Source organism: Drosophila miranda, chromosome XL (assembly GCF_003369915.1).
Source record: "Drosophila miranda strain MSH22 chromosome XL, D.miranda_PacBio2.1, whole genome shotgun sequence".
NCBI lineage: Eukaryota > Metazoa > Arthropoda > Insecta > Diptera > Drosophilidae > Drosophila > Drosophila miranda.
In genome coordinates, this window is record NC_046673.1 from 21,304,166 (window position 1) to 21,328,400 (window position 24,235).

Below are 24,235 nucleotides of genomic sequence, written 5' to 3' on the forward strand. Positions count from 1 at the left end.
AAGGTACTGGGCTGGAGGCCACACTCACCCTCCGCCGAGTTGGCCTCCTGGCCGCGTGCCACACTATTGATGTTGTTGGTGCTGCGACAGCTGGCCAGATACCGATCCCGACACGTATCGCACATGAGGAACCACGAGGAGGCCCCCTTGCCACCCTCCCCACAGTTGCCCGCCCAGCCCTCACAGAATATGCCCACGGAATTGTAGCCCTTGCCCTTGGCGGACTTGCCACAGCCCGGATGGGCGATCCGCATGTGATAGGTGACGGGCATCGGTAGAAAGAGCTCACAGATCTCGCACCAGCTGCCATCGTCCTTCTTTTTGCGCTTGGTCTTCTTACCCTCTTTGTCGCTGGCTCCCGATCCGCCTTGGTCCATGTGGTGTCCCCGGTTGCCCTCCTTCGCGTCATGGCCATGGCCATCGGTGTGGTGGATGGGCGAGAGGAGACGCGGCTGACGCGGCTGTTCGAGGCCGTTCGTCTGGACAATCTGCACACAGCCGGAGCAGATCTGCTCCCACAGGTAGACCAGACACCGCAGTGCCGGCGGCAACACACTGACCACCTCCGGCAGTGCCTGCAGCTTCTGTTGCTGTTGCCCCTGTCCCTGGCCCAGTGGCTGATCCTCTCCCCCGGAGGGTGTATTCTTCCGATGCTTGCTGCGATTGTGCAGCGAACTGTTGCCGCTTTTGGTGAGCGTCTCCAGTGTGGAGGGTCGTATGTTCAGGTAGTGGCCTGCATTGGCCACCTCCACCGAGTGCCGCTGCTGGGCCTTTTGCTCCCGGGACAGCTGTAGCCGGGCATCGCCCGACTCGCCACGTCGCGTCACCACAGTGGCCCCCTCCTTGGGCAGGCCGGGATGGAACTTGAGGAAGCTCGCGCAGGCCATGGCATCATGGACGACGCCCTCGTGCCACAGCAGAGCGGCAAACACGGCCCGAATGCTCTCGGCAAAGGACGGGGGCATGGCCCGCTTAATGGGTCCCATGGTGTTCCGCTTTGAGCCCGATGATCCTCCGCATGCGGAACCCGAAGCGGAAGCAGAAGCGGAGGCCGCTGACGCTGACGCTGCCGAAGCGGAAGCGGAAGCGGCGGCGGCAACTGTGGCTGCTGCCGATGTGGAAGCCAACTGGAGTTCGCTCTGCTGTTCCGTGCCCGTTGTCGTTGTGGTGATCTGCAGCAGACTGAGATCATCCTCTAGGCCAGAGACCACCTCCTGGACGGCAGCGGCTGCCGCCGCAGCCGCCACCCCAGCCGCCGTTCGACGGGGCGTGTGCTTGGGCGTGGAGAGCAGGGCCGCCGTCTGGCTGGGGGTGTAGTTGGGTCGCCGCATGCTGGCCAAACTGAACTCCGGCTCGGGCGCCGTTGCTTGTGCTCCTGGTGGGGGCGGAGCATCCTGCTGCTGCTGCTGGTGACTGCTGCTGCGATTGCCATTTCCCCGCATCGATGACGATGGCGATCCAGAGGGTGAGGGCGAGGGTTCCTGTCCCTGACCCATGGCCCGGACCATTTCCCGCACAGAGACACCCCCATGAGGCGGGGGGGACTGGGAGAACGATGCCTCCATGTGGCTGGGCTCTTGGACCTGTGCTTGAGCCAGGCCCTGGGGCTGGGCTCCCTCGATGGCATCGCCTTTGAACCATTTTTGTAGGGCCTGAAGCCTGATGGCACCGCCACCGACAACGCCGGCAATGGCGGAGCCAAAATTGGCGGGTAGAAGCTCCGTGGCCGCCACCGCCGAGGAGGAGGACGACGACGCTGCCGCTCCCGCCAGCTCCGGCTCCGGTTCCGGTTCCGGTTCCGGTTCGGATGCTACCGCTACAGCTACAGGCAGAGGTGCTACAGCAGCCACAGCCGCAGCCGCACCTGCCAATTCTGGCTCTAAATCAGCATCCACATCCACATCCACATCCACATCCACATCCTGGTCTGGTTCTGGCTCCATTTGCTGCACCCTTTCACGCTCCTCCCGCTCTCTCTCCCGCTCCTTTTCTCTCTCCCTCTCCCTTTCACGTTCCATTTCTCTTTCACGTTCCCTTTCGCGTTCACGTTGACGCTCCCTCTTGGTGGGAAACAGGAAGGGATTCGTATTGACGGGACCGCCCAAGAATCGGCGCTGGACAACGGGCGACTTGGGCAGAACGGGGCTCGGTGGGGGACTGTGGTCGGGCTCTGGCTCTGGGCTGGGCTCGCCACTGCATCCGCCGGTGGGGCTGGCTGGCGGGGCACCATCCTTGGCATCCAGCACTGGCTGCAGAAGGACCTTGGCCAGATGCTGGTTGAACTGCAGGCACCAGGCCTCTGTCGGATACCAGCCCATGGTGCAGTGCTGCCGTATGGACTCCGTGGAGAGGCGCAGCCAAATGCCGTCGTCGTTCTCGATCTCATCGATGAACGAGATGATGCCACCCAGCCGCACCACGCCCACCTGCTCCGACTGGAGTGTCGGGTGGGAGCGGATTCTCAGGCCGGCGCTGTGACGCACCTGGAATCGTCGCAGCTTGCTGGGCGCCTGTGGGCGTCGCGTGGTGCTACTCCTCTGGGTGGGCGGGGGCAGAACGCCCTCCTTGACCTCGACGCGATAGACCTCCTCCAGATGGATGCCATCGATGATCACGGCAAGGCAATAGCCACCAACGGAGTTGGGCGTCCACTGGACACTGAAGGTGCCGTCCTCCATGTCCCGGGCGCTGAGCGAGTCCGTGGTGCGCGTCTGGACGGGGCTGGAGTAGCGCAGCTCCTCGAACGAGTAGTTGGTGAAGGGCTTCATGAAGGTGATGGCCTTAAAGCACATCCTCTCCTTGGTGGTCACTTCGTAGTTGAATCGCGGTGGCGGCGCCATACCCCCCAGGCACGCGTCTGAGGCCGAGGAGGCGCAGGAGGCGCGACGCATCCGCAGGATATTGGCACCACCAACGCCACCCGGTCCATGGGGGCCCGGTCCCGTCGGTATGGCCTTGATCTCCACCTTCAGCTCGGGCACGAGAACAGCATCCCCGTACTGATCCCGTATGGTGATGGTCACCTGTGTGGGCCAGCCGTAGCGCAGTGGCTCTGTGATCGGATTCATTTCGCATCTGCGGATGGAAAAGGATTAGAATTCAATGGGCATTCTCCTTATATAACGATGACGATTCCACTCACTTGTTGGGATCTAGGCGGGACTCTGGCTGGAGCCAGGCCGCCAAGCGGGCCCCCGATGATCCGGGGGCACCGCTGATGAAGTCCTTGAGGAACTGTCGTTCATTGGATTGCGATCTGGAAATGAACGAATGCGATATGGAAATTGTTAACATGGAAGATACATTAATCTGTGTTTAAGATAAGGATAAAGATACATACATACATACATATGTATATGTATGTATCTTTCCAGAAGCCAATCCGAAAGGAATACAAATAGATAAGAGGCGCATTCCATTATTATATATATATATATATATATATTATCGCTTCAGGTGGCAAAATCCAGTGGTTACATAAGTAAATGCTTTCTATAAGAAACTACACGCTTATCCTTTTGTTATGGTATTATCTCGCCCATATTTTAAAACGTTGGGTTCGTCATATATAGGGCTTAGATAACGCACATATGTAGATACTATAGAAACGTGTGAATGTGTGCGTGCCGATCACCTTCATATACATACATATATGTACATAGCTTTTCTTCGGCTTAAAATATAGGTAAGATGTACATGTGTATAATGTCTTGGTCTGTGACCAGGGTATAGTCATTGAATCATTACGTTATCCGAAAAATATAATTCAGAAAAGTGCATTCCCTCTCTCTCTCCCTCTCTCTTTTGATCCTCTCTCATGGCGTGGCAGTCCCTCGGCACCTTGGGGGTACACTCTCTCAGAACCCCAGACCGGCTCTGATCCATTTCCAATCCAATCAGAATCCCAGCATCAAAGCTAAAACACCGCTACCTGCCCTGCCCTCTCCTACCCTGCTCTTCCCTTCCATTACCATCTTGTTGACCTGCTGGCCCTTCGATAGAGCCGAAGAGCGGAAGGAGCGGAGCACGTAGGGGACAGAGGGCGAGAGGGAAGGGACGCATGCCGAACGCACGTTCGGCTATCGCTCGCCACAGCGGGTGGTGCGATGCCCGAAGCCTGTCTGTGTCTACATATGTATTTGTAATTGTCTTACAATGCTTAAGCAACAGGCACGGACATGTGTCTGAATTAACGGACAAGATTCAACGGGCAAAATTCACGAAAAATACTACAGATAACTCTGATAAGACGTTATCTCATTGAACCGTCTTATCACCGAACTGATCAGTTTTGGCCACTCTTTGGCCATTAATGAATTTGCCACTATTGGCCTTTCTTTCTGTTGATTGCGGTTTTTGGGCTGTCTTTTTCCCACTTTCTTCTTCAAGTAGGCCCACAAATTTTCAATGCGTTTAAGATCAGGACTCTGGAGTGGTGTATCAATAACTTTTCCACAGTTTTAAAGCAGCCAAGCTCTCACATTGGACTCCTTATGTTTGGGATCATTGTCTTGATAAAACTTGAACTTGGCCCTATTGTCCGTAATGAGCCCAAATTTCTCCGCACTGCTTTTTAGATTTGTTTTTAAAATTTGGAGGTACTGTTTGGCATGCAATGTGTTCTGTATAAATTCAATATTTCGCACTCCTCGGCTAGAGATGCACCCCCAAATCATAACCGCTCACATCAGGGTTGGCGACCAGAGACTATCGTCGAAACGAGCCATTCGGTATCTGGGCGTGATGATCGACACCAGGCTCAGTTTCCGTGAACACCTAAGCTACGTCCAGGAGAAAGCGGCAAACACGAGACGGGCGCTGTTCCGAATACTGCTGAACACCCGTGGCCCGAAGCAGGAGAGGAGGATTCTGCTGACCAGTGTAGTCCGCTCAGCCATGACCTACGCAGCAGACGTATGGGCGGATGGAATTAAAGTTGCCAGCTACGCTAGGGGCGTAAAAGCCACTCATCGCCTCTGCGCGCTCCGGATCTGCTGCGGCTTTCGGACCATATCCGACGACGCTGCCATAGTCCTGGCGGGTGTCCTTCCAATTGACCTTCTGGTGCTTGAGGAGAGGGCCGTGGCCGAGGCCATCCGGGCCGGCGCGGCAAGGAGAGACGCGCGCAAGCAGGCCCGTGAAGGAAGCCTCAGAGCATGGCAAAGCCGCTGGGACGGCTCTGATAAAGGACGGTGGACACACCGCCTGATTCCGGATGTCCGATATTGGATCGGCAGGCGACACGGTGTGGTCAATTTCCATTCCACACAGCTTCTGAGCGGACACGGCTGCTTCAGCCATTACCTTTGGAGGTTCGGCCACGAGAACTCGCCGAACTGCTCCAACTCAATACAGCTCCCTGTCTAGCTTTAGTTAAAAAAAAAAAAAAAAAAAAAAAAAAAAAAAAAAAAAAAAAAACACACACACACACACACACACACACAAAATTACATAAAAAGAAAATACAACAATACAAAAATGAAATGAAAAGGAATTGAAAAATGAAATTGAAAATGGGAATCGGAGTGGGAATGGGAATGGGAATGGGGGGGAGCAAAGTTTTCCAACGAAAATGATAATGTCAGTGTCCCCCAGCTGGCGTCCCAACCCGCCCTGCCAGCTCGACACCACCCACCCCACTCGCACACACACACACACACACACATGTCCGAGGTTACAAACAGAATGGGCAGAGCAATGCCAACCCTGCGCTTGAGTGGCCAAAGCGAGAGAGAGAGAGAGTGATAAAGGGGGAAGAGGGAAGGGGGGGAGACACAATAGCAACAACAAGAACAAAGGAAAGCAGAAATCAACCAAGTTTTGACGCAGCCTACCTGTGGGAAAACACGTTTCCACTGCAACTCCAAGCCCCCAGCACACACACACACACACACACACACACACGCACACGCACACGCACACGGACATACACACACACACACCGCTTAACCCATTCAGCTGATCCTGCCCAAGCCCCACCCCTCCACTTTACGGGCACGCACTCACACGAATGGAAATAGAGCGCAGCGGTAGTGCAGGGAAACAAGTTGGAGTTGAGGCTATGCACATGTGCATACATATGTATGTATGTATGTACATATTTATATTTATCAACAGGTAGGTAGACTGCCTGTCTCCCCTTTGAAATTCATTAGTCCACTGTCTTGTTCGCTTGGTGCTTTGCGGACTAACCTTCTACTCAATGTTCCTTGGAGTTAACATTATACAGCTTGTGGGGCAGAGGGGAAAGTGGAGTAATATGTGGAGGGCGAGTAGAGTGTGTTTGTGTGTGTGTGTGTTTCATTCATTTTCATCGCAGCATGATATACGGAAAACTGTGTTGACTTGATAAGCAACAGAAAGCGAAAGAGAGCCTCGTAGCTGAGTGCATGAGAGAGTGTGCGTTCACTTCAATTCAATTCATTTATCGCTCACTCTTAAATTTTACAGACTGTGGCAGCTATACGATATACTATATACATGTACATATCTGATCAGATAGGTGTGTACAAGAGTATGTACATATGTATGTATGTACACAAGCCATGAGAAGGGAGTCGCTAGATTCGGGGCAATTGATGCCAGAAGCAACAACAACAGCAACAGGAACCAAATCACCGTTCGATCCAATGATATAATAATTGAGTGTAAGGGAGACAGCATTGCATTTAGGTGCCCGCATCTCTCTCCCTCGCTACGATCTATGGCCTGGGCTCTCTGCATGTGTCTCCCTGCGGGCCGGCACCCTCTCAACTTCCGCTTGCCTCCCCACCCCTTCCATGCGTCGTGTGTCCGTGCTGGCATCCAAATTGAACGCAAATTGATTTGTTGCCTGCAAAGAAACGGTGAGGAGGGGAGCGAGGGAGCGAGGGGAAGCATTTTCATTCAATGCAACTTAAAACTCAGCTTGGCTCTCTCTCTCTCTCTCTCCTCCCTTTGGATTACCCATTACCCCCCGGCAATTAAATTCTCTTATGTCTCTCTCCCACTTGCAAACCAATTACAATATACATGTGTATGCATGCATGCATGTATGTGCGTGCCCTCTCGCTCTAACCCTAGCCAGACTCTGGCAGAAATGCTTCACCATGTGTGTGCGAGTCGGAGAGTGGCCAGGGGACCAGTGTGCCAAAGAAACCATTTCCTATATACAAAAAATATTATTCTAAGATTCGTGTTTAATCAAAATGTTTATACAAAGTTTACAAAATATTTAAGTGAATCGGAACATCGAGTGACTTTGTGGACTGATGATAATAAATGAGCTCCATGAACAAGATAACCTGAGCAGGAGACATTTTCGGCGTTTAATAACTACTTTTTGACTCAAAAGCTTTCTATATACTTAGCTTAGCTATATACAACCAACCCACCCACCCACTTGCATTACGGATCGTTCCAAAGCTCTGTCACCTTCTATATGTATGTGTGCGTGTGTATTTCTGTGTACGCATACGTATGTATTTCAATGCTAAATTGCTTATAAATAGCAATTACTTTAGTGAATATCAATTATTTGTGTACATAAAGTGGCCAACGATTTGGAATAAGTATTGACTCTGAATCTCTGATGGTGCTGTTTCCTCTTCTTACAGAACGAAATGTCGGATAAAAAGCAAGAGCTGTTCAGCTGCAGTGCTGCCATCTTATCTTATTTTAAGCTAGATTTTGCTTATTTTAAAACAAAATAGCTTGAAAACCAATTTAAATGCTTATAGCATGAAATCTAGCTTATTTAAAAGTTGATTTAGCTTATTTTGGCTAAAAATAATTTAGTACAAAACCATTTCGGTGTTTTGATTTTTGTAATTGTAATATTTATTAATTTTTAGCGAGAAATCGGACATTTCTATTTCTTGTTGGTATTTTGGTATATCATCCAATTTTGTGTATAAATGTATGATAATTATACGTTGATACATTTTAGTCAGACTACAGTATTGCACATGTTTGCACATTACATACAAAAAATTAATTTAAGGAGTGGCTACGCAATGCGCCAACTGATCCCACAAAATCGTACTGCTGCTCTTATAAGGAACAAATTGGGGCCGAGTTGTGCGAATTACGGCAGCATGCTGTCGCTAAAAAACATATTGCGTCCAATGCAAGCATGGCATAAACTAACAAAATACCTTTTGTTAGAAAGTCCTCAAAAACAGAGATGCAGGAGGCTGCGATTTGTTTGTACATTGCTGAGCACTCGGCCATAGCATAATGAAGTGGAACAAATTATATCATTACTTAGTTAAAAATTCTAAAAAAGTATCTCAATAAAACTAAAGTATACATTATTCTGATGTGTTAGTAATGGTTAGCTTATTTTTAAGCAATTTCTTTTTTTTTCTAGCTTTTTTTTCTTGCAATTTGGTGTACGGTGACTCTAACAATCTGGCAGCACTGTTCAGATGATAAATATAATCAGCGAAGAGGCGATCATCCGGTCGCTGTTCTCACAAAGAGAGAGAGAAAGAGAGAGAGCCATAGAAATATAGGGACCAAAATGAGGCGAGTAACGCACACTTCAAGGTATATTCGTTAAAGGTAGGGCAAAAGCTTCTCACTCTTTTCACTCAATGCTATTAAGAATTTATCTGATCCAGATCGAAATTATTGCAATTACGTCAAATGAGTTCCACTATTGCAACAACAAACCATTTTTGAAATCCCCCAAATTATGGAAAACAATAGAAAAATGGAAGAAAGATACTTAATGATTTTATTTATTTATTGTTTTCGGCGTTGAAACAAAACCATTACTTTTCATACGTATAGCAGGAAGTTCGATGGCAGCAAATGGTGCGGTATGATTTGTGGAACAGCAGGACAGCCGGTTGTGCCTTACCACCAATTAATATACCTTGGAGCAGAGGTCGCCTTTGGATCGAATACAATTCAACGATCATTCAAAAAAAACATTCAACCGAAGTACACGCGTTGCTCGGTGCGGGAAAGCGGCCGAACTTTTTTACCCGTTCTACATAGATCACGAGTTCACATATTTTTTAAATTTTGTTGTTGTTTCTTCTTCTGTGTATTCTGAGTGCTAAATATGTATTTCTGTGGATGACAGCGGCTGGGCTCGCTAATATGTATTTTAGTGCGGTGTCTTAGATTGCAAGAAAAAACCGTTTTCCGCCGTCGCCCCGAAGTGTGGAGGAGGGCACAGACAGCCAGAGGGAGAGAAAAAGAAATAAAAAGCGTTCTCAATTGCCTAAGAAAAACAAAAGTGTTAAAAGAAAAACAACAAAAACTGTCTTCTAAAAAGAAAAGAAAAAACAAAAGCGGGTAACGATGTCTGGAAAATCGACTATGCTCTGGCTGATTCTTGGCTCTCTCTCGCTGGTCGTGTCTGATGTTGAAGCCAGGGATCGACCACGGTACGGACGATTGCCAATTGCCGCTCCCGCTAGCCAGACCACTGAGACGCTTGTCGAGGATATATGCAATCACTGTTTCTGCCAAAGGAACACAGTTACATGCGATTTTCAGCGGAATCAAACGGTGAGCAACGGGTACATGTGTACATATGTACATATGTGCATGCATTCGTACATATGTATGTATCTACATATGTGGGCTGCCGACTAATTTGCAGCTTTTTGCTATAAACGAAACCTGCATGCCATCATACAATCCACACATGTGTTGAACGAAATCTTAAAGTGGCTGGCTTTATTTAGAAGAGTAAGTGAAAAAGTAAACAAAGGCAGTGACGTGACAGTGACAGTGACTGCGAAAAGCGCCAGCGATGGACTGAGAGAGATAAATCATGTTTTCTTTTCGAATAGTCATACTTCTGTGGCTTTTCATACAAACATTTAAAAATGGCCTTGTAGGGAATCTTTTTAGAAATTATAATTTTAGTTTGGTTCTCAGAACGAAAGTTACGGATGTGCTTGATTTTTCTTCTGCCAAATCGAATTTAAACAACATTTTTGCTTAGTAAACATGTGGAATGGCCTTAACAGGTCGCATAACCCCTCCCCACCACTTCCCTGGATCGGGAAATGTAAACAAAAGCTCCAAAACGGAATGTAAGAGAAATGAATGAAAGAACCGAAAGAAGGCGGTCGCTCTCTGTGCCTTCCCGCTTCAACCAGTTGAACAGGTTATGCTAATTAATTACGGTTCACAAAGAGAGCAAGAACGAGAACGTGTGCGTCTCGTCTCGTCTGTACGGGAGTAAGAGAGAGATAGGGATAGAAAGAGAAAGAGAGGGAGAGAGAGAGACAAGTGCAAGTGATTGCAAAAATGGATTTATGGCAGAACGGAGTTATTCTCCTCCAGTATACGGAGTATTCCTATTTATGTACTACTCTTGTACATATGTATTTTATATCTCTATTGGTTTCGACATTTTCTCTGGAACTAAGATGCCGCTCCCCTCCACAAAGTGGATGTGCCCCAAGCGGGTGACATCCACCACCCATCCGTCGCCCTATTCCCAACCCACACAAACACACAATGAAAGCTTATCACTTATGCGTTTCTTTGTGTGTGGATCGTCGTCTTGTGGACACAGAAATACTCGTTATTCCGATATGATCATCCACATCAGAATTTGTGGATTTCATTTGGGCGACGGGTGCATGCCATAACACCCGTTCTCCATTTATAGATTTCACAATAATTTATCAAATTAAATACTACAAGAAATATTACATACATATATATATCTTATCAGATAATTCTAATCTAATTGGAGACTGGAAATTCTATACAAAACAACCAAAAATAGTGTGTTAGCTGCTTGGGGACTTATTTAGTTAGCAATGAATCATTTTAGGCCACAGAAGTTAGCCAGTGGTTAATCCCTAAACTCCAAAATGCACTCAAAATAATGAATGCAGGAGGGGGTGCATAGAAGGTAGAGGATGGTGGAGGGAGGGGAATGATATGTGTGTGTGCGTTGCGGTGTGTTTTTGTGAAATGCCGCGCCGCCGCCTACTTAAAGGTCCATTTCGAATGTCTACTTAAATAGTACTCTGAAGAACACACACACACACAATCAGACAGACAGAACGAGCACACACTCACTCGAACATTTATGGGCTGTGGAAGCTGCTAAAAATCCATCAAGTGCCACAAATTGAATGCTCTCTCATTTAACAATAAACAGAGACAGCAACAGCAACAGCAACAGCAACAGAAGAAAATTCAGACGGAATGACACGAGGCAGTAGGAAGAGGAGGAAAAGGAGGAAGAGGAGGAGGAGGAGGAGTGTATGTGTGTGTGTAGCAAGGGGCAGGCAATGCAGGCACACCGCAGGAGGTGTCACTCGAATGAATGATTTTTTTAGGCCAATAAGTGATACAGAACACCCATCAAAAGATACAAAATATAGCCATTATTTAGGTATAATCATTGCCATTGGAAATAGTACAGTATAGTACCAATGAACTCTGCACTGGAATTGAAACCTTATCGAGTACTGCACGTGCACTATAATCAGACGTTTCCAGTCAGTACGAAGTTAAAACCTCTGAAGTTCCGAAGAAGCTTCCAGAAGTAGTGCCCCACCAGTTGCTTTAAAATGTGTGGTTTTTTATCAGTAAAAGAAGTGCAAAACAAACGACACCGGCACCGACACCTCCTCGAATCATCAGATGATATGTGTGTGAGGTGGAGGAGGCTAAGAACGAGAAGGAGAAGGAGAAGGTGAAGGAGAAAGTGAAGGAGAAAGACTACTGCTCCGAGAGGGGTCCAAGAAAAAGTCACGTACTGTCTGGTTCTCGGACGTGCGCGCTGTGTGGTTACCAGATATGCCAGATACTAGATTATACCAGATGGGTGCATTTTCATGTATGTTTGTGTGTGTGTGTGTGTGTGTGTGTGTGTGTGTGTGTGTGTGTTTGTGCGTGCAAAGGAGGGCTCTTCTTCCACAGCGGGGAAAGTCCTTTTTCCAGAGACACGTTCAGAAGTCCTGAAAAACCATGTGGCCCACCGATTGCTGACCCACAGAGACATTGTGGCCATGTGATTTTTTCTAAGGGAAATCCATGGAGGAAGAGAGAGAGCAAGGGCAGGGGCAGGGGCAAGCGGATAGCAGGCACATCATAATTTATTTTTAATTGGCTTTTGTTTCTTATTTATTTATGTGCTGCTGCTGCTGCTGCTGCTGTATTTTGTAGCTTTTGGCACTTTCCAGACAGCGATGGAGTCGGAGTCTCTCGCGGTGGCAGCTATTTCCGCCCCAAAAGGCCTCCACTCCACTCAGCCTACTCCTGCCACCTACTAGTACCCCTGTGCCCCTGTACCCCTGTACACCATCGAGCAGCCATACCAAAATCCCATTCGATGGTTAAAAATATCATGTAAAAGTTGTCTCGACGACAAAAATGCCCGGAAAAATATGTAAAGAATCGTGGAATGAGAGAAGCGTATGGGTAAATGATCTTTTAGAGAAAAGCGCCAGGCCAGATCGGTTCCGTTCCTCCGTTTTGGTCTATAAATAGAGCCTGGAAACCAATGCACATTCTCATACTACAGAGAGAGAGAGAGTGTATGGATACAGCGGCGGTCAATATTTTAGTCACCAAAGACACTTTGCTTACCAGATAACAGCATACATATATTTTTGTTTGTTTCTATACGAGATATTATAATGCTTAAGTATTGTGAATATTAGTCACAAAAAAAAGCAATAAAGAAAATAATAGCATAGCTCCAATAGGTGAATAACCATCTAGGCCACAGTTATCGGTCCTAAATCGATCCCTTTCCTGTTGTATTGCAAGACGGACTTTACCGTAAAGATAGCGCACCCAAGGCATGGATGTTGGACAAACTTGGGGGAGAGAAATCGTGTCAAGTACACCCTAGACGGTGCTGCGGCTACCAAGACTGACATGCAGCGTCTAGCCAAGGTTGACGGAAAGGTTCGCACCGATCGCACCTACCCAGCTGGCTTCTTGGATGTCTTGTCTCTCGAGCAGACCGCTAAGCACTTCCGTCTGGTGTACGACGTGAAGGGACTTTTCTCCATTCACATCATAGCCGCCGTGGAGGTCAAGTACAAGGGGCCGAGGGTGTTCGCACCATCCTACCCCGATCCTGTCATCCATGCCTACGACACCGAACAGGTTGACATTAGCACCGGCAAGATCATCGACATCACGTTCGATTCGGTCAATGATCACCGGAGGCAGGAATTTGTTATCCCGGATCCTTCGAGGTTGTGCACATCAAGGACCCCCCCTTTGAAAAACGTGTTCTCCCACATCTGCCTGCCCAAGGGCAAAGGCTGAGCATTTCTGAGGAGCGCCGCCAAGACCGGGATAGGGACAGGAGTTACGAGGACTTATACCTTTTAGCATAGCTCACTATTTTTGGCGTTTTAAGGGGGCAGCTTTTAAGGGGGGCAGCTGTGAAAGATCAGGCCTATTTTCCAACACATTTCTACAACTTATCCGTGTTTGAAATGCATGTGTTTTTTTTAAATGGAAACCCTTAAGGTTTTTCAGCTTTTAGAAGAGTTTTCCCAAAAAAAACTGTACTTTTTTATAGCCTTCTTTTAACGGTTTGCCTTCCGATCGATCTACTGATAATAATAATTGCTCATTGTGGGTTTTAGTTGTTGGTGTTTATATTTTCACTTGGATTCCAAAATTTATACCCATTGACTTGTTCCGAGAGTGGTCCTTTTTTGGGTGTGTTTGCTGTGCCATTTTTCACTGAGGTGCCACGCCCCATGATAAGCCACGCCACCAAAGGACTGTTGCAAAAAAAACCGTATTTATTTTGACCTCAATTGTAGATACGTGTATATGAATATATGTATCTATATATAGTATGCACATATATCTCACGCTACATATCCGAACTTCATAAACTTTTGGGCCAAGTTCTTTTCCTTTATTTTTTTTTCTGTTTGTTTTTTTCCACACATTTCCACACATAAACTTGAATCCGAAATGGGGTGAGAAATGAGGAATAGGGGGATAAAGATACAGATATAGATAAAGATACAAATACGGATACAGCGAAGATTTAGGGAGGGAGAGGGTGGGAGGGAATAACAAGCAAGCGGACAAATTGAAACTTACACGTAATTGAGACTTCCTCTTCAGATAGAGAGAGCGAGAGAGAGAGAGAGGCGGAAAGAAAGACAGATAGAAAGAGCGAGAAACTGGAGCAATTGAAAAGACAGGCAACCCATCGGGAGCCACCAGAGCGAGAAAACGCTAAGCGTGGATAGGGATGCTGTTGCTGTTTGCAGTGAACAATCTTCGAGATGAAGCATAAGAATAATAAATAAATAAGCAAAAGAAAACACACACACACACACAGCGAAAGCAATCACTGCAAAGAGGCAGAAAATACAACGACAACGAGTGCGATCCAAATCCCATAGATAGGGGGGATATACTCGTATCTACATGGAAGAATCTGCAGCTGCAGCTGCAGCCAGCCATTGAACTCACACGAGACGCACCACAATCCACACAACACCATCATCATCATGTCCAGCAGGTGGCATAAACAATGGGATACCCCCGAAACATTTGCCTAACATTATGGCAATACGACAGCACACGACAGTGACAATAAGAGAAAGAGAGACAACTTCAGAGACAAAGGAGGGCACGTACGAAACGGAAATTGAATCCAAAGATATCGATAAGCCATAGTAGCGGCAACGAAACCCGAATCGTAATAACTACCGTATATACCGCGTCGTGCACACGACATGTAGCCTAGTTTTTTCTAAATATTCTCGGACACTCGCTTATCGAGGAATAAATCTCGAAGCATTAGGAGTAATGGGAGCAAGGACGTGTCCTATAACTGATTCCCAATTGAGGGCTTGGATATGCATGGGTTAAGTGTGAAGAAATATATCGATATGATGTGTACAGTCACAAAGAATATACAGTCATGCATTAAGTCGCTCAGGATAAACAGAATTGACATCAGTGTAATCAGTGAAAGATGGAATGGAATGGCTTGAAATAATTTCCGATTCATCGCTGGAATCGTTGAATCATCGGCAATTCCGCCGCTAATACGATTAGAAAGAAACTTATCGAGGGATTCTCCATCAGGGAAATCAATGCACGTAATGCCTATTCCGTTGTCAATTCCGTTTCATTAATGTTAATAATAATAAGGAAGATAGATCTTGAGCAGATCAACAAGAGATCATCAAGATCATTAGCAGACGACCCAATCGTCACCCCCAGGGGCTCGTCCCGGGCCTCAGCACTTGAGAAGTTGAAACTATTTTTCACTTAATTTAATGACAAGATTGCAACAAGCACCAAGTCACCAATAACAAGAACCAAGAGAAGACTCCACTCCCATTTTGCGTTTGAGTTGGGATTCTGCCACAGACGGACTGTCGCTCTGTCCGTCTGTCGGTCGCTTTGGAGCAATGAACGTTGTTGCGTTGCGGTCAAGTTGTGGATTGGATGGATGGTTGCTTTCGTTGTTGCTGTTCTTGCTGTTGTTGTTGTTGTTGTTGTTGTTGTTGTTTTTGTCGCAGACACTGCGTTTAAAAATAATACAAGTACTCGCACAATAGGGAGACGAGACACAGACATGGAATGGGGGATGGAATGGGATGGGATGCGATGGGGACCGCAAAGAAATGTAAGTCAAGCGTCAAGTCATAGCGACAACAAAGCACAATATACACACACACACACACACACACACATCTCCGGATGGATGGTGCAACAACACTTTGATGTCTGTGGACTCCATTTACAAATTTCCCCATTTGAACATTTTCACCGAAACTTACAACGAGACCAACAAATTCAGATGTCGGTTAAACAGTTTTGCCTTGGTTTTTGGCCATTCTCTCAAAAGGCTAAATAACGACCATTTTTTCCCTCTGAAGAATAATGCCACCCCATTTTGGGACTGAGAACAACTGAAGTGACGACATTTACAATTACATTTCGAACAGATACAAAGAAAATCTCAAAGTTCATACAAATCATATTAAGAAATATATATGTAGTTTGAAATATCTATTAGATTAGATTCGATTAGAACAGTCCATGCAAGAGGCATGACAATGAGGAGTAACACTTCACAGTCCAAGTTCAACAGGAACTGGAATTCCTGTGTGTAAAACTGATTCTTCCCGCTTTCGCTATATTCATTACTTGCTCGTATATCCCACCTTCTTCGGATATTTCAATTTATGAGCAGCACTTGTCCGCTTTAACCGCTGTTTCTTCCTCGCTATCTGATAAAGATCGTATGATAGTTCTTGGTGACTTCAACTTGCCAGGAACTGTTTGGTCTTCGGTAAACGAGTCTAGTATCCTAGTGCCCATGTCACGACATGACTTTGTTGACGGCTTGCTTGACCTATCCCTGTCTCAAGTCAACCATGTGAATAATTCCTTGGGTCGATTGCTTGATCTGTGCTTTGTATCGGATCCGACCATAGTGTTGTTAACCCGAGCCCTTCCGCTCACTATACCTGAAGACGCCTACCACCCTACTTTCGAGGTGTCGCTAGATATAGGACCAACTGTATTGGATCGGTCGAGTAGGCTGCCCGAACGTGTCCGCTGCTTTCGTAAAGCCGAGTTTGCGAAGCTTAATAACCTCATTAGGGATTTTGATTGGTCCGCATTGTACTTGTGCACTGATATCATAAAAGGCACAAACATTTTTTACAATGCTCTTGGCACATTTTTCGATTCTTGTGTCCCGCTTTCTTGTCCGATTAGATCTGGAAAACCCCCTTGGTTTACCAAAGAGTTATCCAGTCTAAAAAACTTAAAATCAAGACTTTATAAAAAATTTCAAGAAGTGGGTTCTCCTACTTCTCACTCTCGCTATGTATTAGCTCGGTCAAACTTTTCAGTTCTTAATGCTCAATGCTATAAGAACTACCTATCTCGATGCAGGATACGTTTTTCTCAGGACCCTAAACAGTTTTACAGCTTCGTAAACAGTAAGCGTAGAACGTCCGCACACCCATCCTCGCTATCATTTTGTAATACGTCGGCAAATAATGATCAGGCAATTGCCGATCTTTTTGCCCAATTCTTCCAAACCACCTATTCTGAGGAAAGCTACTCTGGTCATCCGTACCCATACGGTTTACCGAGGTCGAACGGCATTTTCAGTCCCTTGTTAAATGAATGTTCCCTACTTCATGATCTTCGACTAGTTAAGCCGGTGTTTTCACCGGGTCCAGACGGGGTTCCAGGTTGTGTACTCAGGTACTGCGCCGAGGCTCTGTGTGGACCTTTGCTTAAACTATTCACCCTATCCATTGATTCTTCTTGCTTCCCCCCGATCTGGAAGGAATCGTTTATAATTCCTCTCCATAAAAAAGGTAGCAAGTCTGATGCAAAAAATTATAGAGGTATAGCAAAGTTATCCGCTATTCCTAAAATGTTTGAGAGGGTTTTAACTCCGCACTTGCAACATCTCTGCAAGTCACTTATATCTCCAACTCAGCATGGATTTATAAGGCGGCGATCAACCACCACGAACTTGTTAGAGTTTACCTCTTTCATTATTAAAGGCTTTCAAGGTAACTTACAGACGGATGTTATTTACACCGACTTTAGTAAAGCATTCGACTCTGTAAACCATTCCCTTTTAGCGCATAAACTTGACCTTTTAGGGTTTCCGCCCAACCTCCTGAGATGGATTTCTAGCTATCTTTGTTCTAGGTCTCAAAGAGTCCTCTTCAAAAACTCCCTCTCTTTCCCAGTAAAGGTTTCTTCGGGAGTACCACAAGGCAGCCATCTAGGCCCCTTACTCTTCACACTCTTTATTAATGACTTACCTTCAGTATTAACATACTCTCGAGTACTTATGTATGCGGATGATGTTAAACTCTGTGTCCAGTACAAGGACATTTCATTTCATTCTCGCTTGCAATCCGATCTCAATAACTTTCAGTCATGGTGTTGTGCAAACTTGTTACACCTTAATGCCTCGAAATGCAAAGTTATGACATTTCATCGTTATAGCCCTTTGTTGGCTCCTTACACCCTATTTGGTGGTTCTCTTGAGAGAATTACCCTGGTGGATGATCTGGGTGTTATGTTAGACCCCAAGTTAAAGTTTTCCGAACACATTTCTACCATGGTAAATAAGGCCATGAGCGTGCTTGGGTTTATAAAGAGGTGGTCAAAGGAATTTGACGACCCCTATATAACAAAGACTCTCTATACCTCGCTTGTTCGTCCGATCTTAGAATACGGCTCCTGTGTATGGTGCCATCAGTACAAAGTACACCAGGACCGTATAGAATCAGTACAGAAAAACTTTTTACTCTTTGCTCTGCGGGGCCTTAACTGGGATGCGGGTGTAAGACTCCCATCTTACTCTAGTAGACTACTATTAGTAAACCTCCCATCCTTAGTTAACCGTAGAAAAATGCTTGGTGTGATATTTATGCACAACTTGATCAGGGGTGACATAGACAGCCCTGATCTGTTGAGCCGCATAAACTTCACGATTCCTATTAGACTGACTAGAAATTTTATACCGTTGTTCCTTCCACTTTGTAGATCGAATTATTCCTTGCATGAACCGTTTAGGGTCTTATGCTCGGATTATAATTCCCTCTACCATATTATATCCACCACTAATTCTCTTCCTCTTATTAAATTATTAATCCTTACACACCTTTCTATTAATTAGTAACTGTAGTGGTATTTGTACTTTGATTGCATGCTTAGTTTCTTAGTAAGTTTAGTACTAATTTTCCGCGAATGTTAGTCTAATAGCTATCTTTCTTGCATGTTCGCGTTTGGTTCGGCTACGCACCGCGCGTCATGCGGCAGCGCCCCTCGGTCGGTTGGGCGGGAGGAGGGCTGCGTTTTGCCTGGGATCCGCGCGTAACAGCCTTCTGCTGGTGTCACACGGGCCACTTGACGGTGCTGTAACTGCATCGCCTCTTGAAAGATGCAGTCATTGCATGTCAACGTCCACAAGATAACCCTAATAAAATATACCAAAAAGAGAATCGAATATTACTTAGTTTACTTTTTATTCGGTCTGAAAGATGCACAACGACCGGGAACGTTGAGATGACTCCGCCTGAGGGCTCACACTTTTCGAGATAGAGTGTGTGAGACACAGAGAGAGAGAGAGAGAGAGAGAGAGAGATAGATAGAGCGAATGAGTAAGCGCGTGGACGGCGTTGCGTAGCCACTAAAAATTGATTTGTTCCTTCTGGCTATAATAATAATCTGATCTGATCCAGATTCGGCAATCTGCTAGAATTGGTCATTCTCTACGGTTCTGCGTTTTTTCAGATTTTCATCTTTTGGATACAAATTTTCGCTTGCTTTAACTGTTATATTCTCTGAGAACTAGGCGTCACACAAGACGGACAGACAGATAGACAGCTATGGCTCAATCGACTCGGCTGTTGATGCTGATCAAAAAATAATACACTTTATGGGGTTACACACATCCACATCCACTTTCACCACAAATCTAACATACCGGACTTCTTTGAAGTGGCCACCGCTGCTCTGATGTCTGTAGACACTGTTTTCATTTCGCCCTTTTGAATATTCACAAAATACTCATTCGGCTCTCTATTCTCTTCTGGACAGCTCTCCGCTAAATGGGATTCCAAGTATTTTGTCCCAGTGGCCATAACCGCGATGAGAATACGCCTGGCCGGTGGGACACAATTTGAGCTGCACAGCGAGTTCTTTCGCAAGAATCGCGTGAATTTCTTCGGCATCGAGGGCCTGGGGAGCACGGAGACCGATCAGGTGGAGTTCACAAAGAACGCATTTCAGAACAATCTTGGTGGATATCCGGACATACAAGTGCGCAAAGTCCAACGGGTGTTTATACGCGAGGGAGCCTTCTCAGGTGAGTTTTTGAAGAAGAAAGAGCGACCTAGAGTCTAAAGCAATCGTATCCATTTCCGCTGAATAGGCGGGGAGTTTGTGCTGCGGGTGGAGAACAGCCAGGATGTGGTGGTATTTCCACGTGCCTTCCAGAACATGAACATTTCCTGTACCTTTCGGCAAGTGGAGAATCTCGAGATGAAGGAGAAGACCTTCTATCCCAACACGAACAGCAGTGCCAAGTCTTTGGTGAATGTAAGTGGAAACTAATCCATCAATCCATCTGGTACGCATCTCATGTAAACCTCCTTCGCTCTTGTTCTTTAGCTACGCATCGAAGACACAGGAATCGAACAGATTGGCAGCTTTGATGTCTCGATGCGAAAGGTGAGCTTTGTGAGGGCCAGGATCGGCAGGATCCAGACGAATGCATTCGATGTGACCGAAATCAAAGAGCTGTCGTTCGAGGACTGCCACATTGGAACGATCGAGGCGCGGGCCCTCACCAGTAAGCTCCTAAGCGATCACGTGTCCTTCAAGGGCACGACCATCGGAATGATTGACAGCGAGGCAATCATTGACTGCGGCATCTCTCGACTGACGCTCAAGAACAACACGTGAGTGGGGATCACCCTCCATACATCTATCCGAATCTCTATATCCGATATTCACTCTCTCTTTCTCTCTGTGTGTTTCCAGCATCATGAAAATCAAATCAAATGCCATGCAAATCTATAGCGTGTTCGTTTTCATTCAGGACAACACCGTACAGCACACGGAGCACAATTGGCTGCGCGTAAAGGACGGCGAGCATATTGTCATCGAGAACAACAGCTTTGGGCATTTCAATCAGTTCGGCTTGGAGCTGGCCAAGCTGTCGAAGCCCTTCAACTGCACCTTTGCCAACAATCGACTGGAGGATCCGGAGCAGAGTAGCCTGAATTTCAGCAACTGCGAGGTTCATCGTATCACGGTGGGGCATGACTGTAGCTGCGACAACGAATGGATGCACCGGCTCACCGATCACGATCTCGACTCGGAGATAATTTGTCCCCTGATCGCCAGCGATCGGGGATGCTTCAATGCCAGCAGCGTCAACAGGCGGCATTTTGTACACGAAGCGTGCAGCGGTGGCGGCCGCGGCAACAATTTGACGCGCCATTGCACCAATGGCCAGTGGTCGACACGAACCGCCAGCGATGGCGGTGGCGGTAGCCTTACCATCCGCCAGATAGCTAGTGGGATAGTGGTAGTCCTTGTTTTTGTGGTGGTGATAGCAGGGCTTATGGGCTGTTGGACGAAGGGAAAGAGCGGCAACAGCTCGACCTCGGGCTCTGGGAATGTGGACCTGTGCAGCTTCACACATGATGAGCAGCGCACCATGCTCAAGCAGACAGAGTCACTGCGTGACGGCGACAGGACTGGGAAGAGCATCCGGAAGCTGGCAAGCGGAAAGTTGACTCGCATCGAGTGCAAGAATCAGGTGATCGATACCATCAAGGAGATGCCCAATGGGTCCTCCACTATCAAGGAACTGCTCACCCAGCATCTGTTGGACTGCCACGACACCAGCGGCAGCCACAGCAACAGCCACAGCAACAGCAACAGCAGCCGCGCCAGTCCAACGGCCCCGGGAGGGGACTACTATGCCACATCGACAATGCCCCACGACAGGCCGACTGCGTCGGCGGCACCCAGTGCCCCCAATTACGAGGAACCCATCTATGAAGAGCCGCAACAGCCGCTGTGTGAGCCGCTGCTAACAAGCGAATATTCGTCGCCCTCGGACCCGATGACCGAGACGCCCGTCTACTCGGAACCCATCAATTCCACTGCCCCATCGGCATCCAGTAAGTACGGTTATAGTTACGGCGAACTGCCCTCGTACGACTACAACCGTAACAGTAACAGCAGTGGCCGGCCCCGCCCCCTCGAACCACCACCCCCTCGCACTAGCACTAGCACCCGTCCACAGAACCACCAGCCTCTCAACGAATTCCAAACGACTGTAAACCTGTAATCTTGGTAGTCCTGTAGTACCCGTAGTCATGTAATCCCCTAATCGTAAATACGAATATATTTATACTGTATATAATATGGATAACCAAGAGATATCGATAGATTGAGTATGTATTAAGGTTGATGGCACGTGTTTAATCGAAAAATAGCTTTAAAAACGATGGTCTGAAAAATGTGAGCTTATGGCATCGATAGACCTTACAAGCAGAGGAAGAACCCACTATCCCACCCACACGAAGTGGCGGGAATAGTAGAAACAGCTGATGGACATATAATCAACACAGGATCCACATGGGTACCACCCCACAAAGAAGCACAGGATGATCCACAAATACCATCCATGCACTTTATTTTAAGCAAACAAAGATGTATAAATATTTTATGTATTTATGCATGTACATATTCATCCACGCCCAAAGCAAGACACATTTAAATACACACACCTACACACACCTACACACACACACACTCACACACACACACACACACACAAAGAAAAGGCAATCTACACACACACGTATGGAGCGCATTAACCCAAGGTACTAATACAAAACAAATGGTTCTCTTTTCCTATTCGTAATCTACTCGTAAATATTACTACCCTACCCCACGTCTCTGTCAATGTTTCTATCTCTGGCAATCTCTATCTGTGACTATCTATCTTCAGATGGGTGCATCTTCTGTATATTTTCATCGCCATTTAATCGATTGTCTCTGTATTCTCCTTGCAGATGAGAATAACGATATACCCCCGGCCTATCAGTATGCCCTGCCCATGCGACACCTGGGCACCCAATTGCCGTCCACAAGAGGCCAGACGCAGCTGCCCGCTCCACCGTCGCAGCAGCATGTTAGCTATGCCACACCCGTATGGCGTTCCACAGCCAGTGCCACGCCCAACAGTGGGCCACTAACAGGAGGCGGTGAAAGAGCAGATATCACACCACAGCGGCATGTGCGGGATCTGCGACAGGATCTCGAGGCGATGCCGCAATTCCATCCAAATCAGCTGACCTCAGCACGCTACCAAAGACAATTTCACCATCCCCCATCTCAGCCCCAAACACAGGCCCAGCCACAGCCACAGCCACAGCCTCAGGCCCAGCCCCCGCCATACAGTCAGAGGATGGGGCAGGGGCCAGGGTGTGGGGGTAGGGTGAGGAGCTTTGAGTGCCTGGATGGTGCCGCCAGTCTGGCGGCCATGGAACATATGGACTCCGGCTCGGATCATTCGGGGGGCAGCGATGAGACGGTCCAGATTGGCGATGTGATCGACTACGCGGATGCCTGAAAGACATGCCACGCCCCCAAAACACAGCCCTGCCACGCACAAAAAAAAAAATAAAAAGCATGAAATGTGATATTTGAAGGAAAAAGATTAAGGAGACGATCTACATATTATACAAGTGAAAGTGAATAAAGTAAAAGAGGGTCCTCAATAAACGTAGTGTACTGCCTATTACCACTACTGTGTTTGACACTTTTCTTACCCTGCAGGTGCTGCGATATCTCAGGTAGACACACACATTCCCCAGTTCTGGTACGGAGCCACAAAATATTAATCACCCACAGTTGTTTGGGTCGATTGTTATGGCCGGCAACGAGGTAATAGGCTAAAAGCAAAAGGCAAGTTTGCTGAAATTACATTTTGAAATGTTGTAGAACTTGATTTGCAAGCGAAAATACTGTGAACGCTGCTGCCGGCTGGTGCTATGCAAATCCGTTCTAAAAGCCTTTTTGAGTAATTAATGTGCATATATGGGCAGGCAGTCGAGTCAGCAGATTGATCAGTTGTGTCTCCTCGTCTGTGGATCGTGTGCATGTCTGTGCATGCACGCCAGAGATGGCAATGGGCGGTGATCAATAGGAGGCATGTCTATTCAGCAAAGTCCAGGCTTGGATTTACATACATACATATTGCCGATGACAAAGCTCAAAGCTTAAATAACTGAAAAAAGATTACAATACACCTTACCTCACCTCATATATAAATACACCTTGGGCATTGCATATCACATGCACATATCACTCCCACGCTCTCGCTATCTCTCTGGTCTGTCGCCTCTCTCTGGCTTATCCTCTGCCTGCGCTTATCTCAGCCATTTCATAGAAACATCAAAATGCTCAATTTGCCACTCAATTATTTTCAGCGATAAGAAATGAGTCGTTTCTAAAGAGAGGAAATATTGTAGCTGTTCGTTCCCAGGGTATCAGCTAGCTACGATGACTCGACATTAGGCATAAATCTGAATGAGATGAAGAGTATCCTCCCTCCAAAACACACACACGCACATGGATGGATGTACTTAAGGTTCTACTTGAGTTTGAGTTTGAGTTTCGAGCGGGTAGCGGGCAGCTCTTAACAAGCTCTCTACTAAGTGCTTGATGTTTGCCTTTGATTTGATTTGTGTCGTCT

General features: G+C 46.9%; 2 protein-coding genes across 3 annotated transcripts in view; one reads left to right on the plus strand and one right to left on the minus strand.

Annotated features, from left to right (window-relative positions):
• The window catches only part of LOC108154658 (E3 ubiquitin-protein ligase highwire), a 52,110-nt gene that overhangs the window by 6,340 nt on the left and 21,535 nt on the right, over positions 1 to 24,235 (minus strand). The window contains exons 13-14 of one of the 2 annotated variants that reach the window (XM_017285005.2): positions 3,143 to 3,256; positions 341 to 3,075 (exon numbers count right to left, since the gene is read on the minus strand). In XM_017285005.2, coding sequence (XP_017140494.1) covers positions 341 to 3,075; positions 3,143 to 3,256 — 2,849 coding nt within the window. Of the gene's footprint in view, positions 1 to 28; positions 3,076 to 3,142; positions 3,257 to 24,235 lie in introns of both variants that reach the window. The other variant, XM_017284998.2, reaches the window with a different exon arrangement.
• Positions 8,899 to 23,281, plus strand: LOC108154673. The gene is made up of 6 exons (XM_017285017.2): positions 8,899 to 9,504; positions 19,555 to 19,822; positions 19,889 to 20,055; positions 20,128 to 20,417; positions 20,500 to 21,650; positions 22,551 to 23,281. The coding sequence occupies exons 1-6, from the start codon at positions 9,295 to 9,297 to the stop codon at positions 23,108 to 23,110; spliced, it is 2,646 nt and encodes an 881-aa protein (XP_017140506.1). The 5' UTR covers positions 8,899 to 9,294; the 3' UTR covers positions 23,111 to 23,281.